The following is a 27028-nucleotide window of genomic DNA, read 5'->3' as shown; positions in this document are numbered from 1 at the left end:
TGCAGCAGGCTATCAAGATGGCAAATGGAATGTTGGTTTCATTGCTAGAGGGATTGAATTTAAGAACAGGGAGGTTATGCTGCAACTTACAGGATACTGGTGAGTCCACATCTGGATTATTACGTGTAGTTCTGGTCTCCCTACTTGAGGAAGGATATACTGGCTTTGGAGGTGGTGCAGAGGTGGTTCACCAGGCTGATCCCAGAGATGAAAGGATTAGATTATGAGGACATATTGAGTTGCCTGGGACTGTACTTGCTGGAATTCAGAAAAATGAGGAGATCTTACAGAAACATATAAAATTATCAAAGGGATAGATAAGATAGAGGCGGGAAAGTTGTTTCCACTGGTAGTTGGGACTAGAACTAGGAAGCATAACCTCGGAATTTTGGGGGAGTAGATTTAGGATGGAGATGAGGAGGAATTGCTTTTCCCAGAGAGTGGGGAATCTGTGGAATTCTCTTCCCAATGAAGCAGTGGAGGCTACCTCAGTAAATATATTTAAGACAAGGTCGGATAGATCTTTGCATGTTAGGAGAATTAATGGTTATAGGGAAAAGGCAGGTAGGTGGATGTGAGTCGACGGCCATATCAGCCATGATCTTATTGAATGGCAGAGCAGGCTCAACAGGCCAGAATACCGACTCCTGCTACTACTTCTAATGATCTAACGTTTCCCAGTGATTCATTTCATTCCTCCCTCTAACTTCACCAGCATGCTTTTCCTTCTACCTCTTGTACCTCACCAGAGACATCTTAATTACAACACGAAGAGCTGGGGAATTAAGATCCAGGAGATCTGAGGGGGTATCAGGAAAGTTGGATGAAAGAAGCCTCAAGCAAGAAAAAATCTGCAGATGCTAGAAACCAAAGCAACACACACAATTTTGCTTTCATCACAAGACTCTACACCTCTGGATTAAAGGGAAAATCAATTTAGGAAACCCCAAAACCTACAGCAGGCACGATGAACCTTCCTGTATCGATTTCCACACCCCTCAGTTTGCCACCAATGGGTGGTGGCCTGTGGGTTGGGGGGGGGGGGGGGGGGAGGTCACAGCTGCTGGACACCAGTGACAGGATGACACCAGATATCTCACCTATACAGTCTAGATACCTGAGCAACACCAACAGGTGGGTTCTACTGGATGAGGGTCTCATTTACTATTTTTCTTGTGCTTGCTTTTATGTTTGTATCATCACCTGTTTGAAAATATTCAGCGGATTTTCAGTAATTTGTAGTATATCTGGTTCTATCCTGCAATTTCCTTGTCTGAAAGGCTGTGTCATGGCAGAATAAATCAAGACTGTCCCTGTTGTCCCACAGACTGTTTGTATCACTGGTTTGAGGAATAAGGAGAGACAACAGTCTTTAGTTCTGTTCACTTTACATTACTTGCTGCTACAACCTGACTGTAACTGACTTGTACTGTAAAGAGCATCTGATAAGATGTCTGTGACCATATGATTTGCACCCGGTTCTTGACTTCTGGACAATATCACTTTCAGATCCAGCAGTTCCAAAGCAAGACCCACAGTGGGAGCCTGTGTTCAACTAGCAAATTGGTTTATTAATGTAACCTGTACTGAGGTACAGTGAAAAGCTTTGCTCAGCATGTCACCCATACAGATCTTTTCAGTGTAACGGTGCATTAAGGCAAAGCAATGGAAAACAATAACAGAATGCAGAATGAAGTGTTACAGATACAGAGGTAGTGTAGGGCAGGTAGGAGATCAGGTATATCTGTCTGTGTGAATGGGAGGGGAGGGGAAGGGTTTGTTTTGCTGTTGTTGTTCTGTTGCTGTTGTTTGTACTGTTCTGCTGAATGCTGTGGGCATGCAATGTTGGCACTAGTATATGTGGCAACCTTTGCAGGCTGCCCCCAGCATATCCTCAGGTTGTGTTGGTTGTTAACACAAGTGCTGCATTTTGTTGTGTCTGTGCACAACTACAGATCAATTAAATAACAGCATGGACACGGGAGATGGCTTTAACTAGTGTATTCACATTGCAGATTAATATGCAGGCATAGACAACAATCCATAAAAGAAATAGATCCTTACATTACACTTCCTCCTCCTTTAGATTGATGCAACATAAACTGTATATGTACAAAACACTGAATTTCCCTTTCACAACATTCTCAGTTTCTGGTGTCAAGTTGTTGTCAGTGACATTGTCACTGGGAGTTAAGTCTGGTGACTGTAATGTGACTGTCTTGTTTAATGCAATCTACTCAGGTTGAGTATCCAGTATCTGGTCCACATGACGTCTCTGTGTCTGATCGCCAACATCCACTGTGTACATCGGTGTATTATTTCTTAGAGCTATCCTACCAGGTGTCCACCTGTCTTCTCAGTAATCTTCCTGTCCAATCAAGAAGCTCCTTGCTGCTTCACTTAGCAACTGGCTGAACTATTTCTTCTGCACTTCCCTCTGCAGTCTGGTTTCAGGAGGTCTACGCAAGATCTCAGATTCTTGTTCATGAACAGCATTGCAGGTGTTTGATTTGTTGTCACACGAGCAGAGTTCCGATACACAAAAAGGAAGTTGTCCACCCTGTGCTGTAGAGAAATGTCCTCCATGTCCATCGCTTTAATGGGACTTCTTGAAGGTTTGGATAAACCTTTCAGCTAACCCATTCATTGCTGGGTGGTGAGGAGCTGACTTGAAATTATGCTATTTTTTTCATGAACAGTCCCAATTCTTCTGACATGTATCGTGGTCTGTTGTCACTCACAATTTGTTCTGGTAAGCTAATTCTAGCAAAAATATTCCTCGAGGTGGAGAGAGTCTTCGCTGAGGTGGTTGACTTCATTGGTAAAACTTCCAGCCACTTTGAATGAACATCCACAGCAATCAGAAACATGGAGTCCATGAATGGCCCAGCAAAGTCAATATGTACTCATTGCCATGGTGATGACAGCCACTCACACGAGTGTGACACTGCCTGCAGGAGTGTATTTTGAACTTTTCAGCATCCTGAGCAGATTATGGCAAGTCTGATCTGTTTATCTATTCCATTTTCAAAACCTTCCAATTAGCATTAAGCAGCTGTGACAGCCTCTGGTTAGAGACACCATTTGGGCTGCCATTGCCTGGTGATCTCACACTGAGAGCTTTGATTCAGTGCCAGTCTAGTTGGATTTTTCTCAATCATTCGTGTCCAATAATATGCAGGCCTTCCACTTTTCAATACATAAAGCCCTAACTGTTGTGTTTCACCTCCTTATGTCACATTTACTTTCAGGTTACCTTTGGGAGACACTTTTTCCCCTGTATAGGTCCTTAGTATCACTGAGGTCTTCTTTAATGGTATCTTAGAAAACAGTCTGTTGTAGTTCACCTTCTGGAATTATGAACAAAGCTGACCCTAAATCCAGCTGAATTTTCAGTTTTACACCAGACACAGCTATTGTGATCCATTTTATATATTGCACTCTGCTTCAGTAATGCTATGCAGTTCTAGGGATGACAGTTCACCTTCTTCAGATTCTATGTTGTCTGATTCTGTTTTACATTCAGTTGCTTATGCCTTTACTTAGTCATGTTTCAGACTTTCTGCCTGCCTTGCATATTCTCTCAATGTGACTTTGCCTGTGAAACCTTCCCCACACTTTTTCTTGAACCAACAGTCATTTGCATCATGGAAGGACTTGCCACATTGATAACATTTTTGGATTTTGCACCATTCAAGGACATTTTGTGCATTTCATATTCTAACTTCTTTTTCTATAGTTCTGGTACATCCTTTGCTGAAACCTTTAACGATATTGCAATGGTCAATGCCTGATCTAAGATTACGTCTCTTTTGGACAGTAGCCTACTTTGAGTTCTTTGACTATGCATGCCACATACAAGCCTGTCCCTTAATGTATCAGATAGTCCATCTCTAAAGTCACACTACTGGGAAAGTTTACACAGTTCTGTATTCAGAAATGCTTTCATTTTTTGACTGGTTCCTTTTGTAAAACCTAAAGCTCTCAGCTATTACCAGTGGCTTAGGGCTCAAGTGATTTTGTAAACTTGTAAGTTTTGTTGAATGTCTAGCTTGCTGGCTTTGCATGGATTACTAAATTGCATAAGAGACTGTTCGTTCCTGGGCCCATTAAGCTAAGAAGTGTAGGGGCTCTCTTTTGCTCCTCCACGTTGTTCACGTTATAATACAGTTCAACCCTCTCGATATACTACTCCCAGCCTTCATTAGTGCTACGAAATTTGTCAATTTTTGCAACTGAAGCCATCACTACATTATTTTCACTTTAAATTCAGCACATCTTTCACTGTTATACATGTGTCCCTTGAGTTTCTTGTGCTGTGTAACTCTCACTGTTTTGTCCCATAACTGTTGTTTCAGTTCGTGATCATTTCTGACATTCAGGTTCGTACTCATCACCAATTTGTTGTGTCTGTGCAAGACTACGTATCAATTAAATAAAAACACGCACATGGGAGAGAGAGATGGCTTTAACAGCTGTATTCACATTGCAGCGAGAGAGAGAGAGAACAACTTGCATGCGTACACAGCAGATCATACACAATGCTGGGGGGGGGGGGGGGTCATTGCTCTAAAAGAAATGGATCCCTACATTACACTTTTCACTGTATGTTTCAATGTACATGGGATAAATAAGTGAACCTGAATCTGAATAATGAGGTAGACTGTGAGGTCAACAAATCATTTTAACATACCAGGGAGATGTTCAATTGTCTTTTAACAGTGGTGTCCCAGCTGACCTTGTGCCTGGTGGTACGTGAAGAGACAGGTAGTATTGAGAAAGCAAAGAGACTGCAGAAGGACTGCAGAAGGACTTCAGACACATTAGGAGAATGGGCAAATGGAATACAGTGTTGTGAAGTATATGGTCATGCACTTTGGTAGAAGGAATAAATGCGTAGACTATTTTCTAAACGGGGGGGGGGGAGAGGGGTGGGATTCAAAAGTCCAAGTTACAAAGAGATTTGGGAGTCCTCGTGCAGGATTCCCTAAAGGTTAACTTGCAGTCTGAGTTGGTGGTGAGGAAGGCAAATAGTGTTAGCATTCATTTTGAAAGGACTTAAAGCAAGGATGTAATGTTGAGACTTTATAAAGTATTAGTGATGTCTCACTTGCAGTTTTGGGCCCCTTATCTGAGAAAGGATGTGCTGACATTGGATAAGGTTCAGAGGAGGTTCATGAGGATGATACTGGGAATGAAAAGGTTATCATATGAGGAATGTTTATGGCTCTAGGCCTGTACTCACTGGAACTTAGAATGAGAGGGGGGAATCTCATTGAATCAGATGTTGAAAGGCCTAGACAGGGTAGATGTGGAAAAGATACTGCCTTTGGTGGGGGAATCTAAGACCAGAGAACACAGTCTCAGAATAGAGAGACGTCCATTTATAACAGAGGTGAAGAGGAATTTCTTTAGCCGGAGGGTGGTGAGTTTGTGGAATGCATTGCCACAAGCAGCTGTGGAGGCCAGGTCACTAAGTGCATTTAAGGCAGAGGTTGGTAGTCAGGGTGTGAAAAGAAATGGGGAGAAAGCAAGAGATTGGGTTGCAAGGGATGCATGATGAAATGACAGAGAAAAATCAATGGGCCGAATGGTCCAATTCTGCTCTCGGGTCTTACGGTCTTATAAGGGACACAGAGAAATCAGTACTCCACTGTAATCTGAGAGACAGAAATCCTACTGCTAACAGTTTGAACCACATCAGTGGGGGACAGCTCTTTCCTCTCATTCCGTTTCTTGAACTCCACTCCTAGAAAACTAGGGGAAAACCTGGACTAATTCACTCTGTTCAGTACAATCTCGGGTGGGCCAACTTGTTCAAGGCTACGGTGTCTGTTCTGGAGAGAGCCACCCACCCTAGAACAGCAGCCCGGTATCAGAATCAGAATCTGAATCAGGATTATCATCACTGACATATGAAATGAAATGTTGTTTTCTGGCAACAGTACAGTGCAATACATAAAAAATTACCTTAAGTTACAATAAATGTAAAACATAAATAGTGCAAAAAGTGAGCAAAAATGAAGTAGTGTTCATGGGTTCATGGACTATCCAGAAAACTGATGATGGAGGTCAAGATGCTGTTCCAAAAAATATGTATGTGTCTTCAGGCTCCTGTACTTCATCCCTGAATGGAGTAATGAGAAGATAATGATGGCCTTTAATGATGGATACCACCTTCTTGAGACATCACCTTTTGAAGATGTCCTCAGTCCTCAGTTGGCTAACTACGACCCTCTGCAGCTATTTCTGATCTTGTGCACTGGCGCCTCCACAACAAACAGTGATACAACCTGTTAGAATGATCTCCATGGTATGCCTGTAGAAATTTACTAGAATCCTTGGTGACATACCAAATCTCCTCAAATTTGTACTAAAATATAGCCACTGGAATGCCTTCTTTATAATTGTATCAGTATGTTGGGCCCAGGATAGATCTTCTGAGATGTTGACACGCAGGAACTTGAAGCTGCTCACCCTTTCCATCGCTGACCCCTCGATGACTGGTGTGTGTTCTTCCCTTTGCTGAAGTCCACAATCAATTCCTTGCTTTTACTGATGTTGAGTTCAAGGTTGTTGTAGCAACACCACTCAACCAGCTGATCTACCTCGTTCCTTAGTCCAGTGTTGTGATGACACCACCACAAAACTGGAGGGGTTTAACCATGCTGATCACTTCTGCAGAGCCAAGCTGATAAAAGGACTGGAGCTCAAGAAAGTCCAATGGCTCTTCAGCTCTACAGCATCAAGGCACCCAGCATGCGGCGTTCTTTGTCCATCAAAGTGCAAAGTACATTTATTATCACAGTATGTATACATTATACAACCTTGAGATTCATCTTCTTGCAGGCAGCCACAAAACAAAGGAGCACAAGAGAATCCATTAAAAAAAAACGCAACAAGGTTAATCACGAGGTTAATTCCGGGGATGGGTGGGTTTTTGCATGATGAGAGGTTGAGTAGATTGGGACTCTACTCATTGGAGTTCCGAAGAATGAGAGGCGATCTTATTGAAACATATAAGATTGTGAAGGGGCCTGATCGGGTGGATGCGGGGAGAATGTTCCCAATGATGTGTGAAACTAGGACTAGGGGGCATAATCTTAAAATAAAGGGATGCCATTCCAGGACTGAGATGAGGAGAAATTTCTTCACTCAGAGGGTAGTGGGGCTGTGGAATTTACTGCCCCAGAGAGCTGTGGAAGCTACTACATTCAATAAATTCAAAACAGAGATAGACATTTTCCTGGATAAAAATGGCATTAGGGGATACGGTGAGCGAGCAGGTAAGTGGACATGAGGCTAGGTTTAGATCAGCCATGTGATCTCCTGGGCCAGTTTTCCATAGCCTGGATGGAATTTTCCAGATTTTTTCTCCTCAATTGGCAAATCGTCTTTTTTTTCCCCAGGTGATCAAATGGGTTTGGGCTGGATGAATAATAAAATAAAATGGGTGGCATGGTGCCCTGTTGGTTGGCACTGTTGCCTTGTGGGATTCGGTGATAACTAGAGTTAAGTTTGGATCAGCCATGATCTTGTTGAATGGCAGAGCAGGCTTGAGGGGCTGATTGGCCTACTCCTGCTCCTATCTCTTATGTTCTTATGTTATGTTCTTATGTTCAAAGACTGTCAAACACCCGAAGTCTGAACGAAAAGAACGAATAGTGCAAACCATAAAGAGTAAACAAATAAATCTCAGAACATTAACTGCAGAGTCCCCGAAAGTCAGCCACAGCCGCTGAGCCAGTTTGGTGCTGAGGCAAGTGAAGCTGTTCCCAAAGCCCAGCCACAGCCTCGGAGCCAGTTCAGTGCTAAGGTGAATGAAGGTGCTCCTGGAGCCCAATGGATGCAGGTCACAGCCATGGAGCCAGTTCAGTGCTGAAGCAAGTAAACCTCACAGGGTAGTGAGCTGAACACTGGACCGTCCTTCACCTTTGACCTTGATCTTTTTAATCAGGCTTAAATCAGCCTAACTTTGGTCCATTTTTTGCTCTGGGGCCTGCGCGCTGCCACTTCAATATACCCCAAGCCTGCTCCACCAATGGCTGCTGCAACTGTACCTGCGCTTTCAAGAGTCCAGTTCGCTGAATCCTCCAAGATACCGCAAAAATGCCCGGTGTACAGGACAGTTCAAAAGCACAACTCTCAAAGAGGAAATGCAGGCTACAGATTGCAGTGTTCATCGTCCAGAAACAAGTGTAGTTAATAGAATAGTAAGTAGTTTACTGTCAGCCTCAGCCACAGGAGATATCTTGGAGTTCTTGTGGCTGTAATCCATGAAGCAATGCAGCCAGCAATGTGACAGCTACTCTGTTCCTACTCGTCAATGTTCAAAGTTCAAAGTAAATTCATTATCAAAGTACATGCATGTCACCATACCCTACCCTGAGATTCATTTTCTTCTGGGCATTCACAGGAGAACAAAAAAAGCCAGTAGCATCAATGGAAAAACTACACACAGACTGACAAGCAAACAACATACAAAAAAAGACAAGCTGCAAATACTGTACAAATAATAATAATAAATAAATAGTAAATAAATAATACTGAGAGCATGAGCTGTAGAGTGCTTGAAAGTGAGTGGAATCAGCTCTATGTTGAGGTGAGTGTACCCAAACTAACAGCAAGATGTACATCAGGGACCCCAGAGACTGTTGTCGTCACTGCAGCCAATAATCTTGTGGTGAACTACATATACCTGTCTGGACACGCCCCCTGCTGACTGCTCCTGTGGCTCCTCCCACAGACCCCTGTATAAAGGCGATCAAGGCCTAAGCCCGGCCTCTCAGTCTCCAGGATGTAGTATGGTGGTCACTCACTGCTTGTTCCTTCTTCCAGTCAATAAAAGCCGATATCTCGCCTTACGTCTCAGAGTGAGTTATTGATGGTGCATCAAACCTGAAGACTCCTTCGTCTATAATCTTCTTTTATTCTCCAACAAAGCTTAAACCATTCACTCTTCACTCTAACTTCAGTGGTGTGTGCTTAGCCCACAGCTCTACTCTCTATATAGACATGAGAGTGTGACTAGACATAGCTCAAATACCATCTATAAATTTGCTGATGATACAACCATTGTTGGTAGAATCTCAGGTGGTGACGAGAGGGTGTACAGGAGTGAGATATGCCAACTAGTGGAATGGTGCCACAGCAATAACCGGGCACTCAACGTCAGTAAGACGAAAGAGCTGATTGTAGACTTCAGGAAGGGTAAAACAAAGGAACACATACCAATCCTCAGAGGGATCAGAAGTGGAGAGAGTGAGCAACTTCAAGTTCCTGGGTGTCAAGATCTCTGAGGATCTAATCTGGTCCCAACATACTGATGTAGTTCTAAAGAAGGCAACACAGTGGCTATACTTTATTAGGAGTTTGAAGAGATTTGGCATGTCAACAAATACACTCAAAAACTTCTATAGTTGTACTGTAGAGAGCATTCTGACAGGTTGCATCACTGTCTGTTATGGAGGGGCTGCTGCACAGGACCAAAAGAAGCTGCAGAGGTTGTAAATCTAGTCAGCTCAATCTTGGGTACTAGCCTACAAAGTACCCAGGACATCTTTAGGGAGCGGTGTCTCAGAAAGGCAGCATCCATTATAAAGGACCTCCAGCACCCAGGGCATGCCCTTTTCTCACTGTTACCATCAGTTTGGAGATACAGACGCCTGAAGGCACACACTCAGTGATTCAGGAACAGCTTCTTCCCCTCCACCATCCGATTCCTGAATGGACATTGAATCTTTGGACACTACCTCACTTTTTATTAAAATATACCTTATTTCTGTTATTTCTGTTTTTGCACATTTTTAAAAATCTGTTAACAAATTTCACGTCACATTCAGGTGATAATAAACCTGATTCTGATTCTGAACATATCAAATGAAAGCTCCTTCCATGGAGATTAAGGAGCACCTTTGCTAATTGTGGAAACTACTTCACAATTTATTGTGGCAGTTACCAAGTTAATGTCTTCCCAACCCGTTCTCAATTTCACAGATCAACTGTCTGCTAATTAAACATTTATTCAGAATGTAGGTATTAAAATGGATTTAAAAGATTCAGTTGAATGGAGTCTGTGTAAACATCATCTGTAATGTTCTGATAACCTCAGCTCTTTAAGCAAGGCAGCGAGAGCAGGGTAGAGAACATCTGAAGGTTCCATCTTGGAATACTTTGTAGGCTGCAAGAAGTCTCTCTTCTATCTCAACTTCATGAGATAATCAGCGTGTTTCAAATCCATTACATTGTTAGTCGACGATCAATACTAAGACCCCAGCAATGCTAATCTGCCAAGCTCAGGAGACCAGAGATATGACAGGAATGAAGTCAGATCACAAGATACAACCACATAGGAAGTCCACGCTTTGGCTTCAAGAGGATTTAATTCTCACAGACACAGTTTGCAAGATTCATTTTGATGGAAGGGCTTCAACAGTCTGAGGGAATTTGGCCAATGCAGTTATTCAATAACAGTACGTGATTGGAGAGGATTGGGAACGGGACGAGATGCTAAGCTGGGCAACTATTATGTGTCATAGATCTACACAGAGATTATGTTATGCATCAGGGCAATCAGCCGAGTTCCTAGTAAATATTTATGTGTATGTAAGAATACCCCAAAAGGGAGCAAAATTAGCCATAAAGTCACAGCTGAACTTGACAATGGCTCTGTTCCATTTTACTGTTCGATCTTTTGAATCTTCCTTCTCCCTAGAGAACAAACCCTTATCCATCTCAAACTCAAAACCAATCTGGCCCCTGGAAAAAATCATTACCTTCAACAGAGTATTCACTGCTTCTCAGGTGACCATTTCCCCTGCCCATAGTTCTAAATCTCTTGGGTTCAATCCTTTCTGTAAGAGCTCGTTTTTCTAGATCATTCTTTCAATTCACTCTTTGGTTTAATGACTTCTCTTCCTTACTCTCTGTTTGCCCAAGCCTGTACTGTTCTATGTACTCTGATAAATACAGACCCATGCACTGAAGCCATTATTTTGTATGCTCTCAGACGAGGTACATTGTAACCTCTCTCTCTCTCTGGTCCACATTCTTCCTGCAGGCTGGACGCCATAACTAAACACAATTTACACTTTACTCTGAGATTTACAGTTCAATTTCAAGGAAAAAGAAGGAAATAACAGATGAACTCGCCAAACGTCATCCGGAAAATGCTGGAACCGACTATTAAGGAAGACATATCACAACGTTTAGGATATCATAAACAATTAATCAGAATCAATATGGCTTTATGAAGGAGGTATCATGTTTGATAAATGTGCCAGACTTTTTTAATCATGTAACCAGGTGGATAAAGGGGGAACCTTATCTTGGATATATAGATTTCCAGAAGGAATTCAATTTGGTATCATGGAACAGGCTCCTGCTGAAGTTAACAGCACCAAAGGTTGGATAATCACTGAGTACATTTCAAGGAGGTCACTGGGTTCTTGGTTACTAAGGGAGTTAAAGGTTCTGGGCAGAAGGCAGAAGAATGGGGTTGAGAGGGATAATAATTCAGCCGTGTTGAAATGGCAGGGTAAACTCAATGGGCTGAATGGCCTAATTCTGCTCCTATGTTTTAAGACCTTAAGCATGTAATTTAAAAATAAAGAAAAGGATGGAAATACTCAGTATATCAGGCAACATTAACAGAAAGACCATTAACATCGGAGATCCAGAATCCTCTGGAAAATGAAAGGTCTTTGACCACTTCCCTTTTCACAGATGCTGCCTGACTTGCTAAGCATTTCATGCATCTTCCTTCTTTATTTTGGATTTCCAGCATCTTCAGTTTCCATGATACTTCTCATTTTGCTTTGGGGGTGATATATAGGCATATATCGGGAGTTTATATCATCATCATCCATGACCATGATTTTTCTTGGCAAAGTTTTCTATATAAGTGTCTGGGCAGTGTCTTTACAAGACAAGTGATCCTCCAGGCCATTACCAACACAGTTCAGAGATTCTCTGCCTGGCGTCAGTGGTCACATAACCAGAACTTGAGATATGCACCAGCTGCTCATACAACCATCCACCACCTGATCCCAAGTTCACAAACCCCTGAATGGAGGTTAAGCAGGTGCTACACCTGCCCAAGGGTGACCTGCAGGCTAGTAGAAGGAAGGAGCACCTTACATCTCCTTCGGTAGGTATGTATCTCCACCCCACCCCACATGCATTTAACACAAACAGATGAATTGGTACAGTTCAGTTTAATACACAGCAGGAGGTCAGACAGAATAGTAACCAAATCCAGCAATCTTTTGCTTCAAGAATCACTAGTCAGACTAAAACAAAACAAAGCAAAAAGTACCAGATGAAGGTGATAAATTACTGTGAGATGATAGATACCTGTAGGGAGGTGGAGGTGGAATCAGTGGGACACACACACATACAGACACAGACACAGTCTGGAGAGCACCAGTAAAGGAAGTGCATGCACAATCAGAGGGCTCCAATTAAAATGGCTCAGTCATCAGGAGGACCACAACAGTGCCATGCTCTCGGCCAATGCACTGAGGTGATTCACACTGGGTATTGGAAGAAGATGAAATGAGCCTGTTCTCCAACAGACGTACGATAAGAAATAAAACACTGTGTTCAGATCATGATGTGCTACTGCAAAGTGTCCTTGTGCAGGTATTCTCTCAGCACCAGGATTAGGTTTGGGGCTTGGAGCTGGTTGAGGGGACAGAATTGAGATTTTTCATCTATCTTTCTTGCTTAACCTTCCTATGATTGTAATTTTATATAATCACCTGTTCACCAGCAACAGCAGTACAGCTGCTTCTGTATGTTTTGAGAAGCTTCTTAGTTTTCCTGTAGCAAGTGTCAGGCCACTGTAATCCGGCAATTGCATCGGCTAATTGTTATCAGTGGAATTTTGTTTTTCTCTATTTTGAGTATCAGATAACCATGACTGCTTGTTCTTTGTTCTAACACTTCATAAAACAGCTGTAAGCAACACGTTTTCTGCTTCATTCTTGAATTTCAAAGAAACTCTGGATCACAAAAACACCAAGATTCAACAGGCAGACATGCCAACTAGTTGACAAGCATATCAACACACACTGTAAATGCTTGCATTAAAGATTAGCTTTATTTGTCACAGGTACATTGGCAAATTGGGTGGCAGGTGGAGATCACATCACTAGCAAAGGAGTACGGGGTTGAGATCACATCACTAGCAAAGGAGGAGTACAGGGTGGAGATCACATCGCTAGCAAAGGAGGAGTACGGGGTGGAGATCACATCACTAGCAAAGGAGGATTACGGGGTGGAGATCACATCACTCGCAAAGGAGGAGTACGGGGTGGAGATCACATCACTCGCAAAGGAGGAGTACGGGGTGCAGATCACATCGTTAGCAAAGGAGGAGTACGGGGTGGGTGCAGATCACATCAATAGCAAAGGAGGAGTACGGGGTGGGTGCAGATCACATCACTAGCAAAGGAGGAGTACGGGGTGGAGATCACATCGTTAGCAAAGGAGGAGTACGGGGTGCAGATCACATCGCTAGCAAAGGAGGAGTACGGGGTGGAGATCACATCGTTAGCAAAGGAGGAGTACGGGGTGGAGATCACATCACTAGCAAAGGAGTACGGGGTGGAGATCACATCACTAGCAAAGGAGGAGTACGGGGTGGGTGCAGATCACATCGTTAGCAAAGGAGGAGTACGGGGTGCAGATCACATCATTAGCAAAGGTGGTGATCACATCGTTAGCAAAGGAGGTGTACGTTGTTCCTTCCCTCCGCTCTGATAGCTCATGTCACATAGTGATGATGATGGTGACACTGAAACATTGCAAGATACAGTGAAATGTATTAATGACCAATGCAGTCCAAGGATGAGGTGAGTCAGCCCACAAGTGTCGCCATGTTTTCAGCACCAACGTAGCATGCCCACAGCTAACTAACCCAAACCCGGATGACTTGGGAATGGGAGAGGAAACTGGAGAACCCAAAAGGCACCCATGTGGACATGGGGAGAACATACACACTCGTTACAAACAACAGCAGAAACTGAGCCCCGATCTTGGAGCTGCCACTATCCTCTACACATTATTACACTGAAAGGTGTGCACTGAGCAAGGAGCTTCTGGGAACTCTGATGGAGAATGACAGAGACAGCCTCCTGGCTGAGGAACTCCTTGCCAAGACTGGCTCTCGTGTAAAACAATGCAATCAATAAATTCTCTCTATAACTCATTAATAATAACTTGTCTCATTGAGATGGAACTTTGCTTGACCTGTGCTTAAATTGCTCGGTAAGGCCATAAATATTTAATTCCTCTCTCATCAGTCAAAGCCTTTGGTTCTGTTTCTGTACATTATTCCCACTTGGATCGACCTCTGCCTTCAGCAGATGGCAGGAGAGGGATGTTTGGACATCGGGCTGGGTGCAGGTACATCAGGGCGATGAGGATCTCTGGGAGCTAGATTGGACCATGTCACCTTCTCCCTCCCCAACACACCAGCCGATATACCTACCTCCCTCCCCAACAGCTCCCATGAAAGGGCTTTCAACCCAAAGAGACCATGAACAACACACACCCTGGACTACCTTTATACATCTCCTTCCACTAGTGGTGCCACCTGCTTTACAACTAATATGCCACTCACAAGAGTGGGCACAAAGAATGTGAAAGTCAATTTGCACAGAGCAAGATCCCAGAAACAGTGACATGGAAATGAGCAGGAAATGTATGTAATTGAACTGATTGTCAAAGAAAGCTCATCTCAATTCCAAGCAGAACCTTCTCTTCTTTCCAGGGTTTGGTATATTCACCCCAGTTCATATCTCATGGGGGGGGGGGGCCACTTTAACTGACTAACAACAAACTAATACCAGGAGTGGGTGATGATTTCAGAAGCAAAAAGTAAACTACTGGGAGAACTCAATGGGTCAACGGAGGCAAAGGGAGGTTGGTTAACAATGGAAGTTAGGGGTTTGCAAGACGGGCTGAAGACCTGATGCTGCAACAGGCACTGAAGCTGAGGACGGGGGGATAATACAAATAAGGTGAGGGCTTCAAGGTGATTGCTTCATCGGCTATGAAACCGGCCAATACTGAAAACCCAAGATGAGGTACTTCAGATGAAGAGTTGACCTGGGTTCCATCTCCCTTGGTTCGCTGTTACTATCCTCTCCATTTCCTGGATCCACCTGCTCGTCATGGGGTGGCATGGTAGTGACCGTAACGCTTTACAGCACCAATGATCAGAGATTAGGGCTCAATTCCTGCCACTGTCTGTCAGGAGTTTGGATGTTCATCCTGCAACCATAAGGGTTTCCTCCGGGTGCTACGGTCTCCTCCCACATTCCAAAGATGGATGGGTTAGGGCCAGTGAGCTGTCGACATGTTATGTTGGTGCCGGAAATGTGGTGACATCCTCAGACAGCGTTAGTCATTGATGTAAATAACACACTTCACTGTATGCTTCAATGTTTTGATGTACATAGTACATGTGACAAATCAAACTAATCGCTTAGCTCCTTTAGAAGAATGGCCACTGTTCCAACACTTTGCATGGCACTGCCTGTGTACAGGAAGATCCCATAAACAGACGTAAACAACCCATTTGTGAAGTTTGTAAAGAGAAACTAATTTGTGGAGATTGTAAGCAATTGATCATTAAGAACCTGATCATCTGGACTATGTCCTCTTCATCGGGGCCGCTGTCAGGGAGTGGGTACAGAAGCCTCAAGTTTCTATGACAGCTTCTCCCCCATTATCATCAGGTTCGGAAAGCCCTAACACAACCTATTTCCCTCAACTTGCTTTATATCTACTATTTATTTTGCTGTGCAATTTGCATAAAATTATGTTAATTTAGATTTATTAACTTAGGTTGGTGTTTGTAATGTACTATGCTGTTGTTTTGAAGAGCAAACTTTTATGGCATTTATACCCTGGGTGTGTATCTTACACACCACAACTGGGGGTTAGGCTGGCGACATCAGCTTCCCAGAGACCTCTGCCCAGGGACAGCCTTTAAGGTAGTAACCTTCCCCTCCAGGGATGAGGTTTTTGGGGATTCTGTTGGCATTTCTGTAGTATTGGGTTTTTATGGGATAGGTTTGTTAGCCACACGGCCAACCCTTCTCCTTGCTCGGGATAATAAAGCACCAGTTAGGCCTCAATGGAAAATCCTTCAAAATAGCAGCCCTCTGGTTTCCGTCTCCATGTGAGAGGGGAACTATTCTGATTGGGAAAACATCATCCCTGGGTGTGTAGCCCTCCTGCCCACTCTCCCCGAAACCTCAGTACCACACTAGGTTACCAGAAAAATCGAGCTGGTTTTTGGTTTCTGAATCTCTGGAGTGAGACAAGCTGACAGGCTCCTGACTCAGAGAAGGCTGCACACAGCAAGTGGGAGAAGCTGGAGAAACACAGGAAGAAACAATTTGCTGTCGAGCTACAAACTGGTTAACTGTTAATGCCAATCACGTTGATGACAAACACCATTAACACATCCTTCCTTACTATGTGTGCGATGAGTCACCTCTCTCCAGCCTCATTATTAGGCAAGCAGCAGGCATGCTGACATGAAAATTGAGGTTGGAATTAAAACCACATGTGAATGAGGTAATGCATTCTGGGAGGAAAACTCAATGAAGATACACAGAGCTAATGGTAGGGTCCTGAGCTGTGTGGATGTGCAGAGGGACCTCAAAGTGTCAATACCTTTCACCCAGATAATGGCAACACTGGTGGATAAGGCAGTGAAGAAGGCATTTGGCAATCATGCCTTCAAAGACTAAAACACTGAGGACACAAGTTGAAAGGTCATGTTATAGCTGTACAAACCACAGCAGACCAAAGTGGGAGTAGTTCTGGTCACCAGACTACAGGAAGGATGGCAGCACCAAAAAAAGAGTAGCACATTCAAGATCCAGACCAAGATTCATGGCTACTTTAACAAGCAACACATCCCAGGATGCACTGGGACAACCCGTATTACAACCACACGTCCTAGCCCAACATATCATGTCTACCCTGCTCGGCTGAACAGCACAGAACACAATAAGCAACAAAACAATGTCAAATCAAACCCCATTCTCACCCACACAGAGACATTTACCTCCCCTCACACATACGCAGTCTATTACCAACACACACACACACAGTCCCTTCTCCATACTCACACACACCCTCACACACACACAGTCCTTTACCCACCCTCGCACACACAGTCCTTTACCAACTCTCTCACACGCAAAGCCAATTACACACCCTTGCACACACATATTCCTAAACACAGCCTCGCACAGTCCCTTACCCACCCTCACAATGCTCTACTCAGCCTCTCCAACATACAGTTCTTTACCCACACTCACACACACAGCCCTTTATGCACACTCGTACACAGTCCCTTACCAATCTTTGCACATACAATTCTTTATCCATCATCGCACACAATCCTTTACCCACCCTCATGCAGTCCCTTATCCACCCTTGCACCCCCAAATTCCATTACCCACCCTCAATCACACACACAGAGACAGTCTCTTACTCAGCCTCACAAACACACAATGCTTTAACTAGTATCCACCCTCACACACACACAATGCTTTACCCACCTTTGCACACGCAGTCCTTTACACACCCTGGTATACACACAGTCCTTTCCACAAACTCACACAATCAATTACACACCCTCACACACACACAGTCCTTTATCCACCCTCTCGCACACACAGTCCTTTACCCACCCTCGCACACACAGTCCTCTACCCACCCTCGCACACACACTGTCGTTTCCCCTCAGACAGGCCCCTAGCCTTCAGCCTCCAGGATCGTCAGACTTGCAGACGTTGGGCGCAGACTGATAGAGATTCAACAAGACATTGCCTAGATCTTAAGGCTATAATTAGGAGAGATTGGATAGGGTAGGATTGTTCTCACAGGAACAGAGAACTCTATGGGGTTGCTCTGTAGAGGCTTATAAAATTCTGCGGGTTATATGCAAGGTAGATAGTTGTTTTCCTAGTATGGGTTGTCTACTATGTAAGAAGGGAGAGATTTGGAATAAATCTGAAGCGGAAGTTTTCACACAAAGGGTAGTGGTTACATAAATCCTGTTGAAGGGTCTCGGCCCAAAACATTGACTGATTCTCCTCCTCCACAGATGCTGCCTGACTTGCTGTGTTCCTCCAGCATTGTGTTGCTGTGATTACATGTAATGAGCTGCCAGAGATAGAGGTACAAAGTTCAAAAGGCATTGGATAAGTACGTAGACAGGAAAGAAGCCAAGGGATAGGAGAAAATGGGGAGGATGAAGCAACGCATCACACTTAGCATAGACAAGTTGAACTGAATGGCCTGTTCCTGTGCTCTAGAACTCAAAGAAGATGTTAAGAACGTTATAAATGAAAAGTAGCTGTCATTCGTCACATGATAAAGTGTCAAGTTCAATAAAATAACCTTTCAACTCTGCCCTAAAACCCACCTATATCAATGGAATGGAAATCTCAATTAGCAGACGATTTCCTGCATTGGGATACACACACCAGAAGACAGTATCAGTACAGGTTAGTATCTGAACACAAAGACTGGAGGACTTTGTATTTGACACATTTGCACTTAGGATGGAAACGAAGTGAACTAATGTGCAAAAGCCAAGATTAACTGAACCCACCTTCAAGCCAAGTTCACTCAACCTATTCTCATAAGTCATGCTCCCCAATCCAGGCAACATCCTTGTAAATCTCCTCTGCACCCTTCCTATGGTTTCCATGTCCTTCCTATAGTGAGGCAACCAGAATTGAGCACAGTACTCCACGTAGGGTCTAACGAGGGTCCAATATAGCTGCAACATTACCTCTCGGCTCTTAAACTCAACAGCCCCTCGTTATGTAAGGAAGCTTCTCTTTTCCTGATATATAACTCCAGCACCTTATGAACAGACAACAAATGGGAATTGGCCTTTGACAAAGTGCCACACATGAGGCTGCTTAACAAAATTAAGTGCCAATGATATTACAGGAAAGGAACTAGCATGGATAAAGCATTGACTGATTGGCAGGAGGCAAAGCATGGGAATAAAGGGAACCTTTTCATGTTGGCTGCTGGTGACTAGTGGTGTTCCACAGGAGTCCGTGCAGGGACCAACTCTTTTTACGTTATATGTACATGATATGGATGAAGGAATTGATGGCTTTATGGCCAAGTTTGTAGATGACAAGAAGAGAAGTGGAGGGGCAGGTAGTGTTGAAGAATCAGTGTGGCTGCAGAATGACTTACACAGATTAGGAAACTGGGCAAAAGAGTGACAGATGGAATACAGTGTCAGAAAGTGTACAGTCATGCAATTTGGTAGAAGAGATAAAAATGCAGCCTATTTTCTAAGTGGAAAGAAAATTCAAAAATCTGAGGTGCAAAGGGACTTGGGAGTCCTTGTTCAGGATTCCATAAAGGTTATTTGGAGGTTGAGTTAGCGATGAGGAAGGCAAATGTAATGTTAGCATTCACTTTAAGAGGACTAGAATATAAAAGCAAAGATGTAATGTTGAGACTTTATGAAGAACTGGTGACGCCATTTTGAGCAGCTTAGAAAGGAAGTGCACACATCCTGGAGGGTTCAAAGGAGGTTCCTGAGAATGATTCCAGGAATGAAAGGGTTATCATGTGAACAGCGATTGATGGCTCTGGGCCTGTACTTGCTGGAATTTAGAAGAATGAAGGTGAGGGGTGTATCTCATCGAAATCTATCAAATATTGAAAGGCCTTGATAGAGTAGATGTGGAAAAGATGTTTCCTATGGTGCGGGAGTCTAAGACCAGAGGACACACCCTCTGAATAAAGGGACATACACTTAGAAAGGATACAAGGAGGAATTTCTTTAGCCTGAGAATGGTGAATCTGTGGAATTTGTTGCCACAGGCAGCTATGGAGGCCAAGTCATTGGGTATATTTAAGACAGAGGTTGATGGTTAGTGAACTATCAACCTTAGTTAGTCAAGGCATGAAGGGATACGGGGAGAAGGCAGGAGACTGGGGTTGAGAAGGAAATGGACTAGCCATGATAAAATGGCAGAGAAGACTCAACTGCCCAAATGGCCTAATTCTGCTCCTATTTCTTTTGGTCTACAAAGTGCAAGGCAAATAACAAGTCATGACAAACAGTGACTGTGTGTTGCAAATCAGTTTTAAGCTCACAGCTTTTAAATAAATGGCATCTCATGTATTTTGACGTTTCTAATACAAGGGCCTCCATTATCCCGTCCCTTTGGCCTAATCTCCATTGGTTGGCATGGCAACACCCACCAGCCTCTCAACACCACACTCTAGGGCTGATGATAACCATTTCCTGGAAACAGCTAAAGGCTTCTCACTCTACAAAAGCACAGATGCTAAAACCTTTCACTGTCTCGATAATGAAAGCTTGTATATCAGCCACTCTGCACCCTTGTCAGCCGCCTCGATCTTACTTATATTTCCAGGGAGAATTTGCTTCTTGTTTAATCAGTAAACACCGTCAGCACAGGGATAAAGAAAAGCAATCCATCGGATTCTTCCTTTTACAGGATATCATCACCAAGTTCAGAAAAACTCATTTTATGGAGATGGCTACCGATTGAAGCTTCTGTACAGATGCCTTCATGCCTGTTCTAGATGAAGTACAGCCGCTCAACTGGAACACGGTCACCACAAAGGGAAATTCCTCAAACACTCCATCATGGTACAAATGGGAAACTCTATCCCATGACAAGTAGACACCAGCTCTATTTGGCATAGTTACAGAACACTACAGCAAGGAACCAGGCCCTTCAGCCCACCTAGTCTAAGCTATTCTTCCTAGTCTCATCAACCTGCACCCACACCATAGCCTTCCACATGCCTCCCATCCATCCAGCTATCCTCTCCCAGATGTTGTCACTTATTTATTTATTCAGAGGTAACCAGCCCTACCAGTCCAATGAGCCCATGCCACCCAATTACACGCATGTGATCAATTAACCTACTAAGCTGCACATCTATGGAATGTGGGAGAAAATCAGAGCACATGGAGGAAGCTCACACATTCACGAAGAGGACGCACAAACTCCTGACAGGCAGCAGTAAGAATTGAACCTAGGTCACTGGCACGGAAATAGTTTTACGCTAGCCATTACACTACTAGGCTGCTGCCCGTTAAGATGCCATTCAGCTGCAAAGAGTGCGGCAGACATTTACAAGAATGTTGCTAGGACTCGAGGGACAGAGTTATAGATGGAAGATGGCACATAGTCAGCGTGGGCTGAAGGGCCTGTACTGTATAGATAGTTTCACCTGCAGTTTTGTTCTCTGGTACATTTGCAGATCCTGAGGGTTTACCAAAATATCCCTCATGGTGATTTCTCTCTGCTAACGGGTGGTGGGGTGGAGATATGTTTCTACCAAAGGTGCTCCTTCCCTCTGCTAACCTGCAGGTCACATTAGAAACATTCAAGAGTCTCTTAGATAGGCTCGTGGATGAAAGGAAAATGGAGGGAAGGGTTCAATTGATGTTGAAGTAGGATAAAAGGTCAAGGGAACATGGCGGGCCGAGGGTTTATACTGTTCCATGTTCTAAACAGCCCAATTGGAACAATAGTTGGAGTTTTGGAAGAAATGTCAGACTATTAGATTTATTCATTCACTTTGTACACAGCACACAGACCACTACTTCTGTAGTATTTGTGTTCTATCAGAGCCTTCCCCCAATCTTCTCCTTCCAAATAGAGAGCAAGTCCTCCTATTGCATAGCTGTTCCTTCCTAGCGGTATCCACTACTCCACGTGGCACTCAGCTCCACATTCTGCCCAGTCTGAGGAACTACACTGCAGGAATTAATCACAGCTCTGAAATAGGAGTCCTATAAATGCTTGCACATGAAACATGGGCTCATGTGCAAGTGGAAATGTCTTTCTCTTGTCTTAAGCACAAGAGATTTTGCTGATGTTGGAAATCTTGAGCAACACACACTAAATGCTGGTGGAACAGCAGGTCAGGCACATCTATGGAGGGAATAAACAGTCGACCTTTCAGGCTGAGGCCCTTCTTCAGGACTGGAAAGGCAGGCAGAAGAACATGAATAAGAAGGTGAGGGAAGGGGAAGGAGCACAAGCTGGCAGGTGATAGGTGAGATCAGGAAGTCATGTGGAGGGGGGGGAACATGATGAAGTAAGAAGCTGGGAGGGATTAGCGAAAGGGGTAAAAGGACTGGAAAAAAAGGAACTACCAGAAGTTATAGAAACCGATGTTCATGCTTTCAGGTTGGAAGTCACACAAACAGAATTTGAGGTGTTCCTCCTCCAATCTGAGATTGTTCTCATCATAGTAGCAGAGGAGGCCATGGACAGGCATATCAGAATGGGAATGGGAAGTCAAACTGAAATGGGTAGTCATCAAGAGATCCTGCCTTTAATGGTGGAGGGAGTTAAGGTACCCAACAAAGTGGACCCCCTTCTATCCTGGGACTCATGTACCAGGGGGAGCAGATACAACAGATGACTGATAGAGTTACAAGGGAAGTATCGCTTCTCTTGTCTGTTCTGTTACAGTCCTTCTACAAAAGCCTACAGTTTACCAATGCACAACTCTTTTTGGCTTATCTTATGAATCATTGTAATACCTGTGTTCATCTTGCACACTATCACTACCACAAACCCTCCCCACCTGCAGTCCTAAAGTCTTGTGAAAACAATCTCCTGACTTTGACAAACACATCCTATTCCGCATGTTTTCAGAACCCCAACTGGTGGACAGCTTAAGGCTTCCATCATCTCCTCCTGCTCCACCCTATTGTTGAGAGACTGCTGGTCAGTTTAATTATCTGAGAAGTGCCAAAGCTGAGTTGGAAACTAACAGTGAAGAGCCCAAGGCAACGTCGAGAATTAACAATGCAGTGAACATTCCGAGGCAGCACTGGGAATTAACAATGCAGCGAACGTTCCGAGGCAGCACTGGGAATTAACAATGCAGCGAATGTTCCGAGGCAGCTCTGGGAATTAACAATGCAGCGAACGTTCCGAGGCAGCACTGGGAATTAACAATGCAGTGAACGTTCCGAGGCAGCACTGGGAATTAACAATGCAGTGAACGTTCCGAGGCAGCTCTGGGAATTAACAATGCAGTGAACGTTCCGAGGCAGCACTGGGAATTAACAATGCAGTGAACATTCCGAGGCAGCACTGGGAATTAACAATGCAGTGAACATTCCGAGGGAACGTCGGGAATTAACAATGCAGTGGACATTCCAAGGCAGCACTGGGAATTAACAATGCAGTGAACATTCCAAGGGAACGTCGGGAATTAACAATGCAGTGAACATTCCGAGGCAGCACTGGGAATTAACAATGCAGTGAACATTCCGAGGCAGCACTGGGAATTAACAATGCAGTGAACATTCCGAGGCAGCACTGGGAATTAACAATGCAGTGAACGTTCCGAGGCAGCACTGGGAATTAACAATGCAGTGAACATTCCAAGGGAACGTCGGGAATTAACAATGCAGTGAACATTCCGAAGCAGCACTGGGAATTAACAATGCAGTGAACATTCCGAGGCAGCACTGGGAATTAACAATGCAGTGAACGTTCCGAGGCAGCACTGGGAATTAACAATGCAGTGAACATTCCAAGGGAATGTCGGGAATTAACAATGCAGTGGACATTCCGAGGCAGCACTGGGAATTAACAATGCAGTGAACGTTCCGAGACAGCACTGGGAATTAACAATGCAGTGAACATTCCGAGGGAATGTCGGGAATTAACAATGCAGTGAACATTCCAAGGGAACGTCGGGAATTAACAATGCAGTGAACATTCCGAAGCAACACTGGGAATTAACAATGCAGTGAACATTCCGAGGCAACACTGGGAATTAACAATGCAGTGAACATTCCGAGGGAATGTCGGGAATTAACAATGCAGTGAACATTCTGAGGGAATGTCGGGAATTAACAATGCAGTGAACATTCCAAGGGAATGTCGGGAATTAACAATGCAGTGGACATTCCGAGGCAGCACTGGGAATTAACAATGCAGTGAACGTTCCGAGGGAATGTCGGGAATTAACAATGCAGTGAACATTCCAAGGGAATGTCGGGAATTAACAATGCAGTGAACATTCCGAAGCAACACTGGGAATTAACAATGCAGTGAACATTCCGAGGGAATGTCGGGAATTAACAATGCAGTGAATATTCCGAGGTAACATTGGGAATTCACAAAGACCAAACTGCTTGAGTAGTGTTGGGATCAACAGTGAACAATTCAAGGCAATGTTGGAAGGTTCAAACCAATATCTGGGTCACTGGCCCTGAAACACTGACCGGTAGGCCATACAGCCTGTTCAACTACCATGGCTTGTCTCTACCATATTACGATTCAGAGGCTTGTCTAACAAAGACTCTCTTCATTTCAGATTTAAAATAATCTGAGCAGCACAGAGAGAGGGAGGAAAGTAAGTGGCTGTGTGTGTGAGAGAGAGAGAAAGCGAGAGAGGAAGAGAGAGGTAGACACACCGAGACAGAGAGTGAGAGAGAGAACATACCGAGTCACGAGACAGAGACAGACAGAGAGGACAGAGAGGGGCAGAGACAGATCTTTACTACTCCTAGTGAAGAGATCCTTCCTTGTGACTATCATAGTTGAAAGTAAAGTTTATTATCAGAGTACATACAGGTCACTACATACAGTACAACCCTGAGAATCTTTTCTGCTAAACTGAGATCTTAGCTCAGGTCTTCTTGCTCTACACTCTCATCACTAAACAGAACATTTATCTCCTAGACTCTGCCAAATCCATTAAAAGAAAGCTCATTCTAATCACCCCTTAACTCTCTATATCCCGGGAATACAACCTATGGTCAGATAATTGCTCCACAGAATTTCACTCCAAGGATTTCTCTCAGGAGTCCAAGGGGCGCTAGGATCAAAGAGTGAGGCTTTCTTCACTCACTCCTCATGCCCCCATTACTTCTATTGTTACTAATGGTATTTGTGAACACACACAATAAATACTCACATTTAATTTCCTCGTCATTGCCAGTGAGACAAGGTAAAATTGTAAATACTCAGCGCCTGAAGTGAGCCGTCAACAGAACAGAATCCCCTCAGGTAGTGCTCTCGCCTGCTGCGCGGGTAACGCAAGCACGAAGGAATTAGGCACACGTCTTATATAACTGGCAAGCAGATGGTGCAAACAGAACGCACGCTGATGATACTAGCCTTTGATAACATGTAAATAAACACGTTGGAAGGAGAAGATGGAGAACTCTCTCAGTTTTGAGCGCATCTGAAAAGCTCCCCAATCTGCCAGCGCCTCCAATGCCCCCTAAACCCATGGGATGAGGCTTGGGCCGTTGTGGTTACAATATGCATCGAGGATTCAGGCAATAATTAATTTTGGCCAAATCAAACAATTCAAATTCACCAGCAGAATGATATCGTGCCTTTAGGTGTCTCACTAAATACAAATCGTGTACATTATGTACTAGGACAATGAATCCAAGTGAGCTAGACTCCCAGTCTCACAGATCTCCAATGCCTACCACACTCGCTGAGCAGGTACAACGCTCCTCTCCAAACCTTTAACTCACGTTGGACTCAATTCTGCAGAGAGCACCGTCTGTATGTTTTTATTCCAATGTAAGTAAAACAATTATTGACCATTTTCTTTCCAAATCTTCCCCCCTCCCCCACCCCCCACCTTAACTCGTTAACCCGAGACAGCTTCCATGACCCCATGGACCCGGGAGGCATCAAATATTCCTCATCAGTTGGTGATCAATGGGGCCGCCACGTAGATTATGTCCAACATTTGGACTTTAAAAATGCACACGACGGCGGGGTGGAATATTTCTCAGAATAAACTTAGTAAAACAATTATCTCCCAAATTAATGAGACTAGTAAAAGGGGAAAGGTGTTTGGAATGGGGGGATCTGCAAAGTGATAATAACGCCAACCGTCCTTGTCAATTGGCACGGAGTACTGTGCAAAGATGAAATTGTTTTTTTTTTCAGCTGTTACGCGGCTCTATACTAAGGTTCCAATTCACATTTCCTTACAATGTACAAAACCTGCTCACCTCCTTCTTCACTGTGCGCAGCAACCTCTGACGCATCTCTGCATCTATTGCAACAGAAAAGATGTTATTATTTAATGCAAGCAACGGAGAAGCGCAATTAGCAAACATGATTTTTTTTTGCAACAGAAGATGCCTGATTGCTGAATTGATGTCAAAAGCATCTGATTTTTGCCCCTACCTGCCATGATCTAGCAGGTAATGAAGCCAAAACCCTCTCAGCTCCCCGAAGCAGCTGCAGCGCTCCGTTCTTTAATTGACAGCTAACCCGCGTGACGTCAGGGTCTCTACGAAACGTCCCCGCGTGCGCCTTTGATTGACAGCCTCGGCAATCAAAGCCTTGAGAGCCCAGATTTAAAGGTACATGACTGTTGTGAATTGAGCACTGACTTAATTATATTTCCTTCTTCATACTGGTTAATCTCTTTTAAAATTAATTAAATGATTTTTTTAAATCATCTGAATCATAATGCAGGAAAAACAATTCATCATCCCGCCAAATAATGTAAATTCACAATTGAAGTTGCAATGAGATAGATTGTCACTAGTCAATAAAACTGAACTGCCCCTGGGCGTCTTATCCTTTGAAATTATTCTTGAAACTCACCTTTCTCCCAGTGCTTGGCAACATAATCCATTGTTTTGAAGATGCCCTATGATGCACTCCCTTGCTAGGAGTTGTACAAACTGCAAATTGTTATATTTATTGAAGATGTAAAAAACATTGCTGAGGACTAATTTCAAATATTGTGTGCAGTTTTGGCCACCTACCCATAGGAAAGATGTCAATAAGATTGAAAGGGGCAAAAAAATTACAAGGATGTTGCCAGGACTTGAGTTATAGGGAAAGGTTGAATAGGTTAGGACTGTATTCCCTGGAGTTTAAGAGAATGAGGGGATATATATAATATACAACGTTTTGAGGGTATAGACAGGGTAAATGCCAGTAGGCTTTTTTCACTGAGGTTG

At 43.8% G+C, this 27028-nt stretch overlaps 1 protein-coding gene across 1 annotated transcript in view; it reads right to left on the bottom strand.

Annotated features, from left to right (window-relative positions):
* sgsm1a (small G protein signaling modulator 1a) overlaps positions 1–26697 on the bottom strand; it is a 149649-nt gene extending 122952 nt beyond the window's left edge. The window contains exons 1-2 of the mRNA XM_059986793.1: positions 26667–26697; positions 26063–26106 (exon numbers count right to left, since the gene is read on the bottom strand). Coding sequence (XP_059842776.1) covers positions 26063–26106; positions 26667–26697 — 75 coding nt within the window. The remainder of the gene's footprint in view (positions 1–26062; positions 26107–26666) is intronic.
* Positions 26698–27028: the final 331 nt, after the last annotated feature.

This window comes from Hypanus sabinus, chromosome 13 (genome assembly GCF_030144855.1).
Source record: "Hypanus sabinus isolate sHypSab1 chromosome 13, sHypSab1.hap1, whole genome shotgun sequence".
Classification (NCBI taxonomy): domain Eukaryota; kingdom Metazoa; phylum Chordata; class Chondrichthyes; order Myliobatiformes; family Dasyatidae; genus Hypanus; species Hypanus sabinus.
This window is presented reverse-complemented; position numbering and strand designations above follow the sequence as displayed.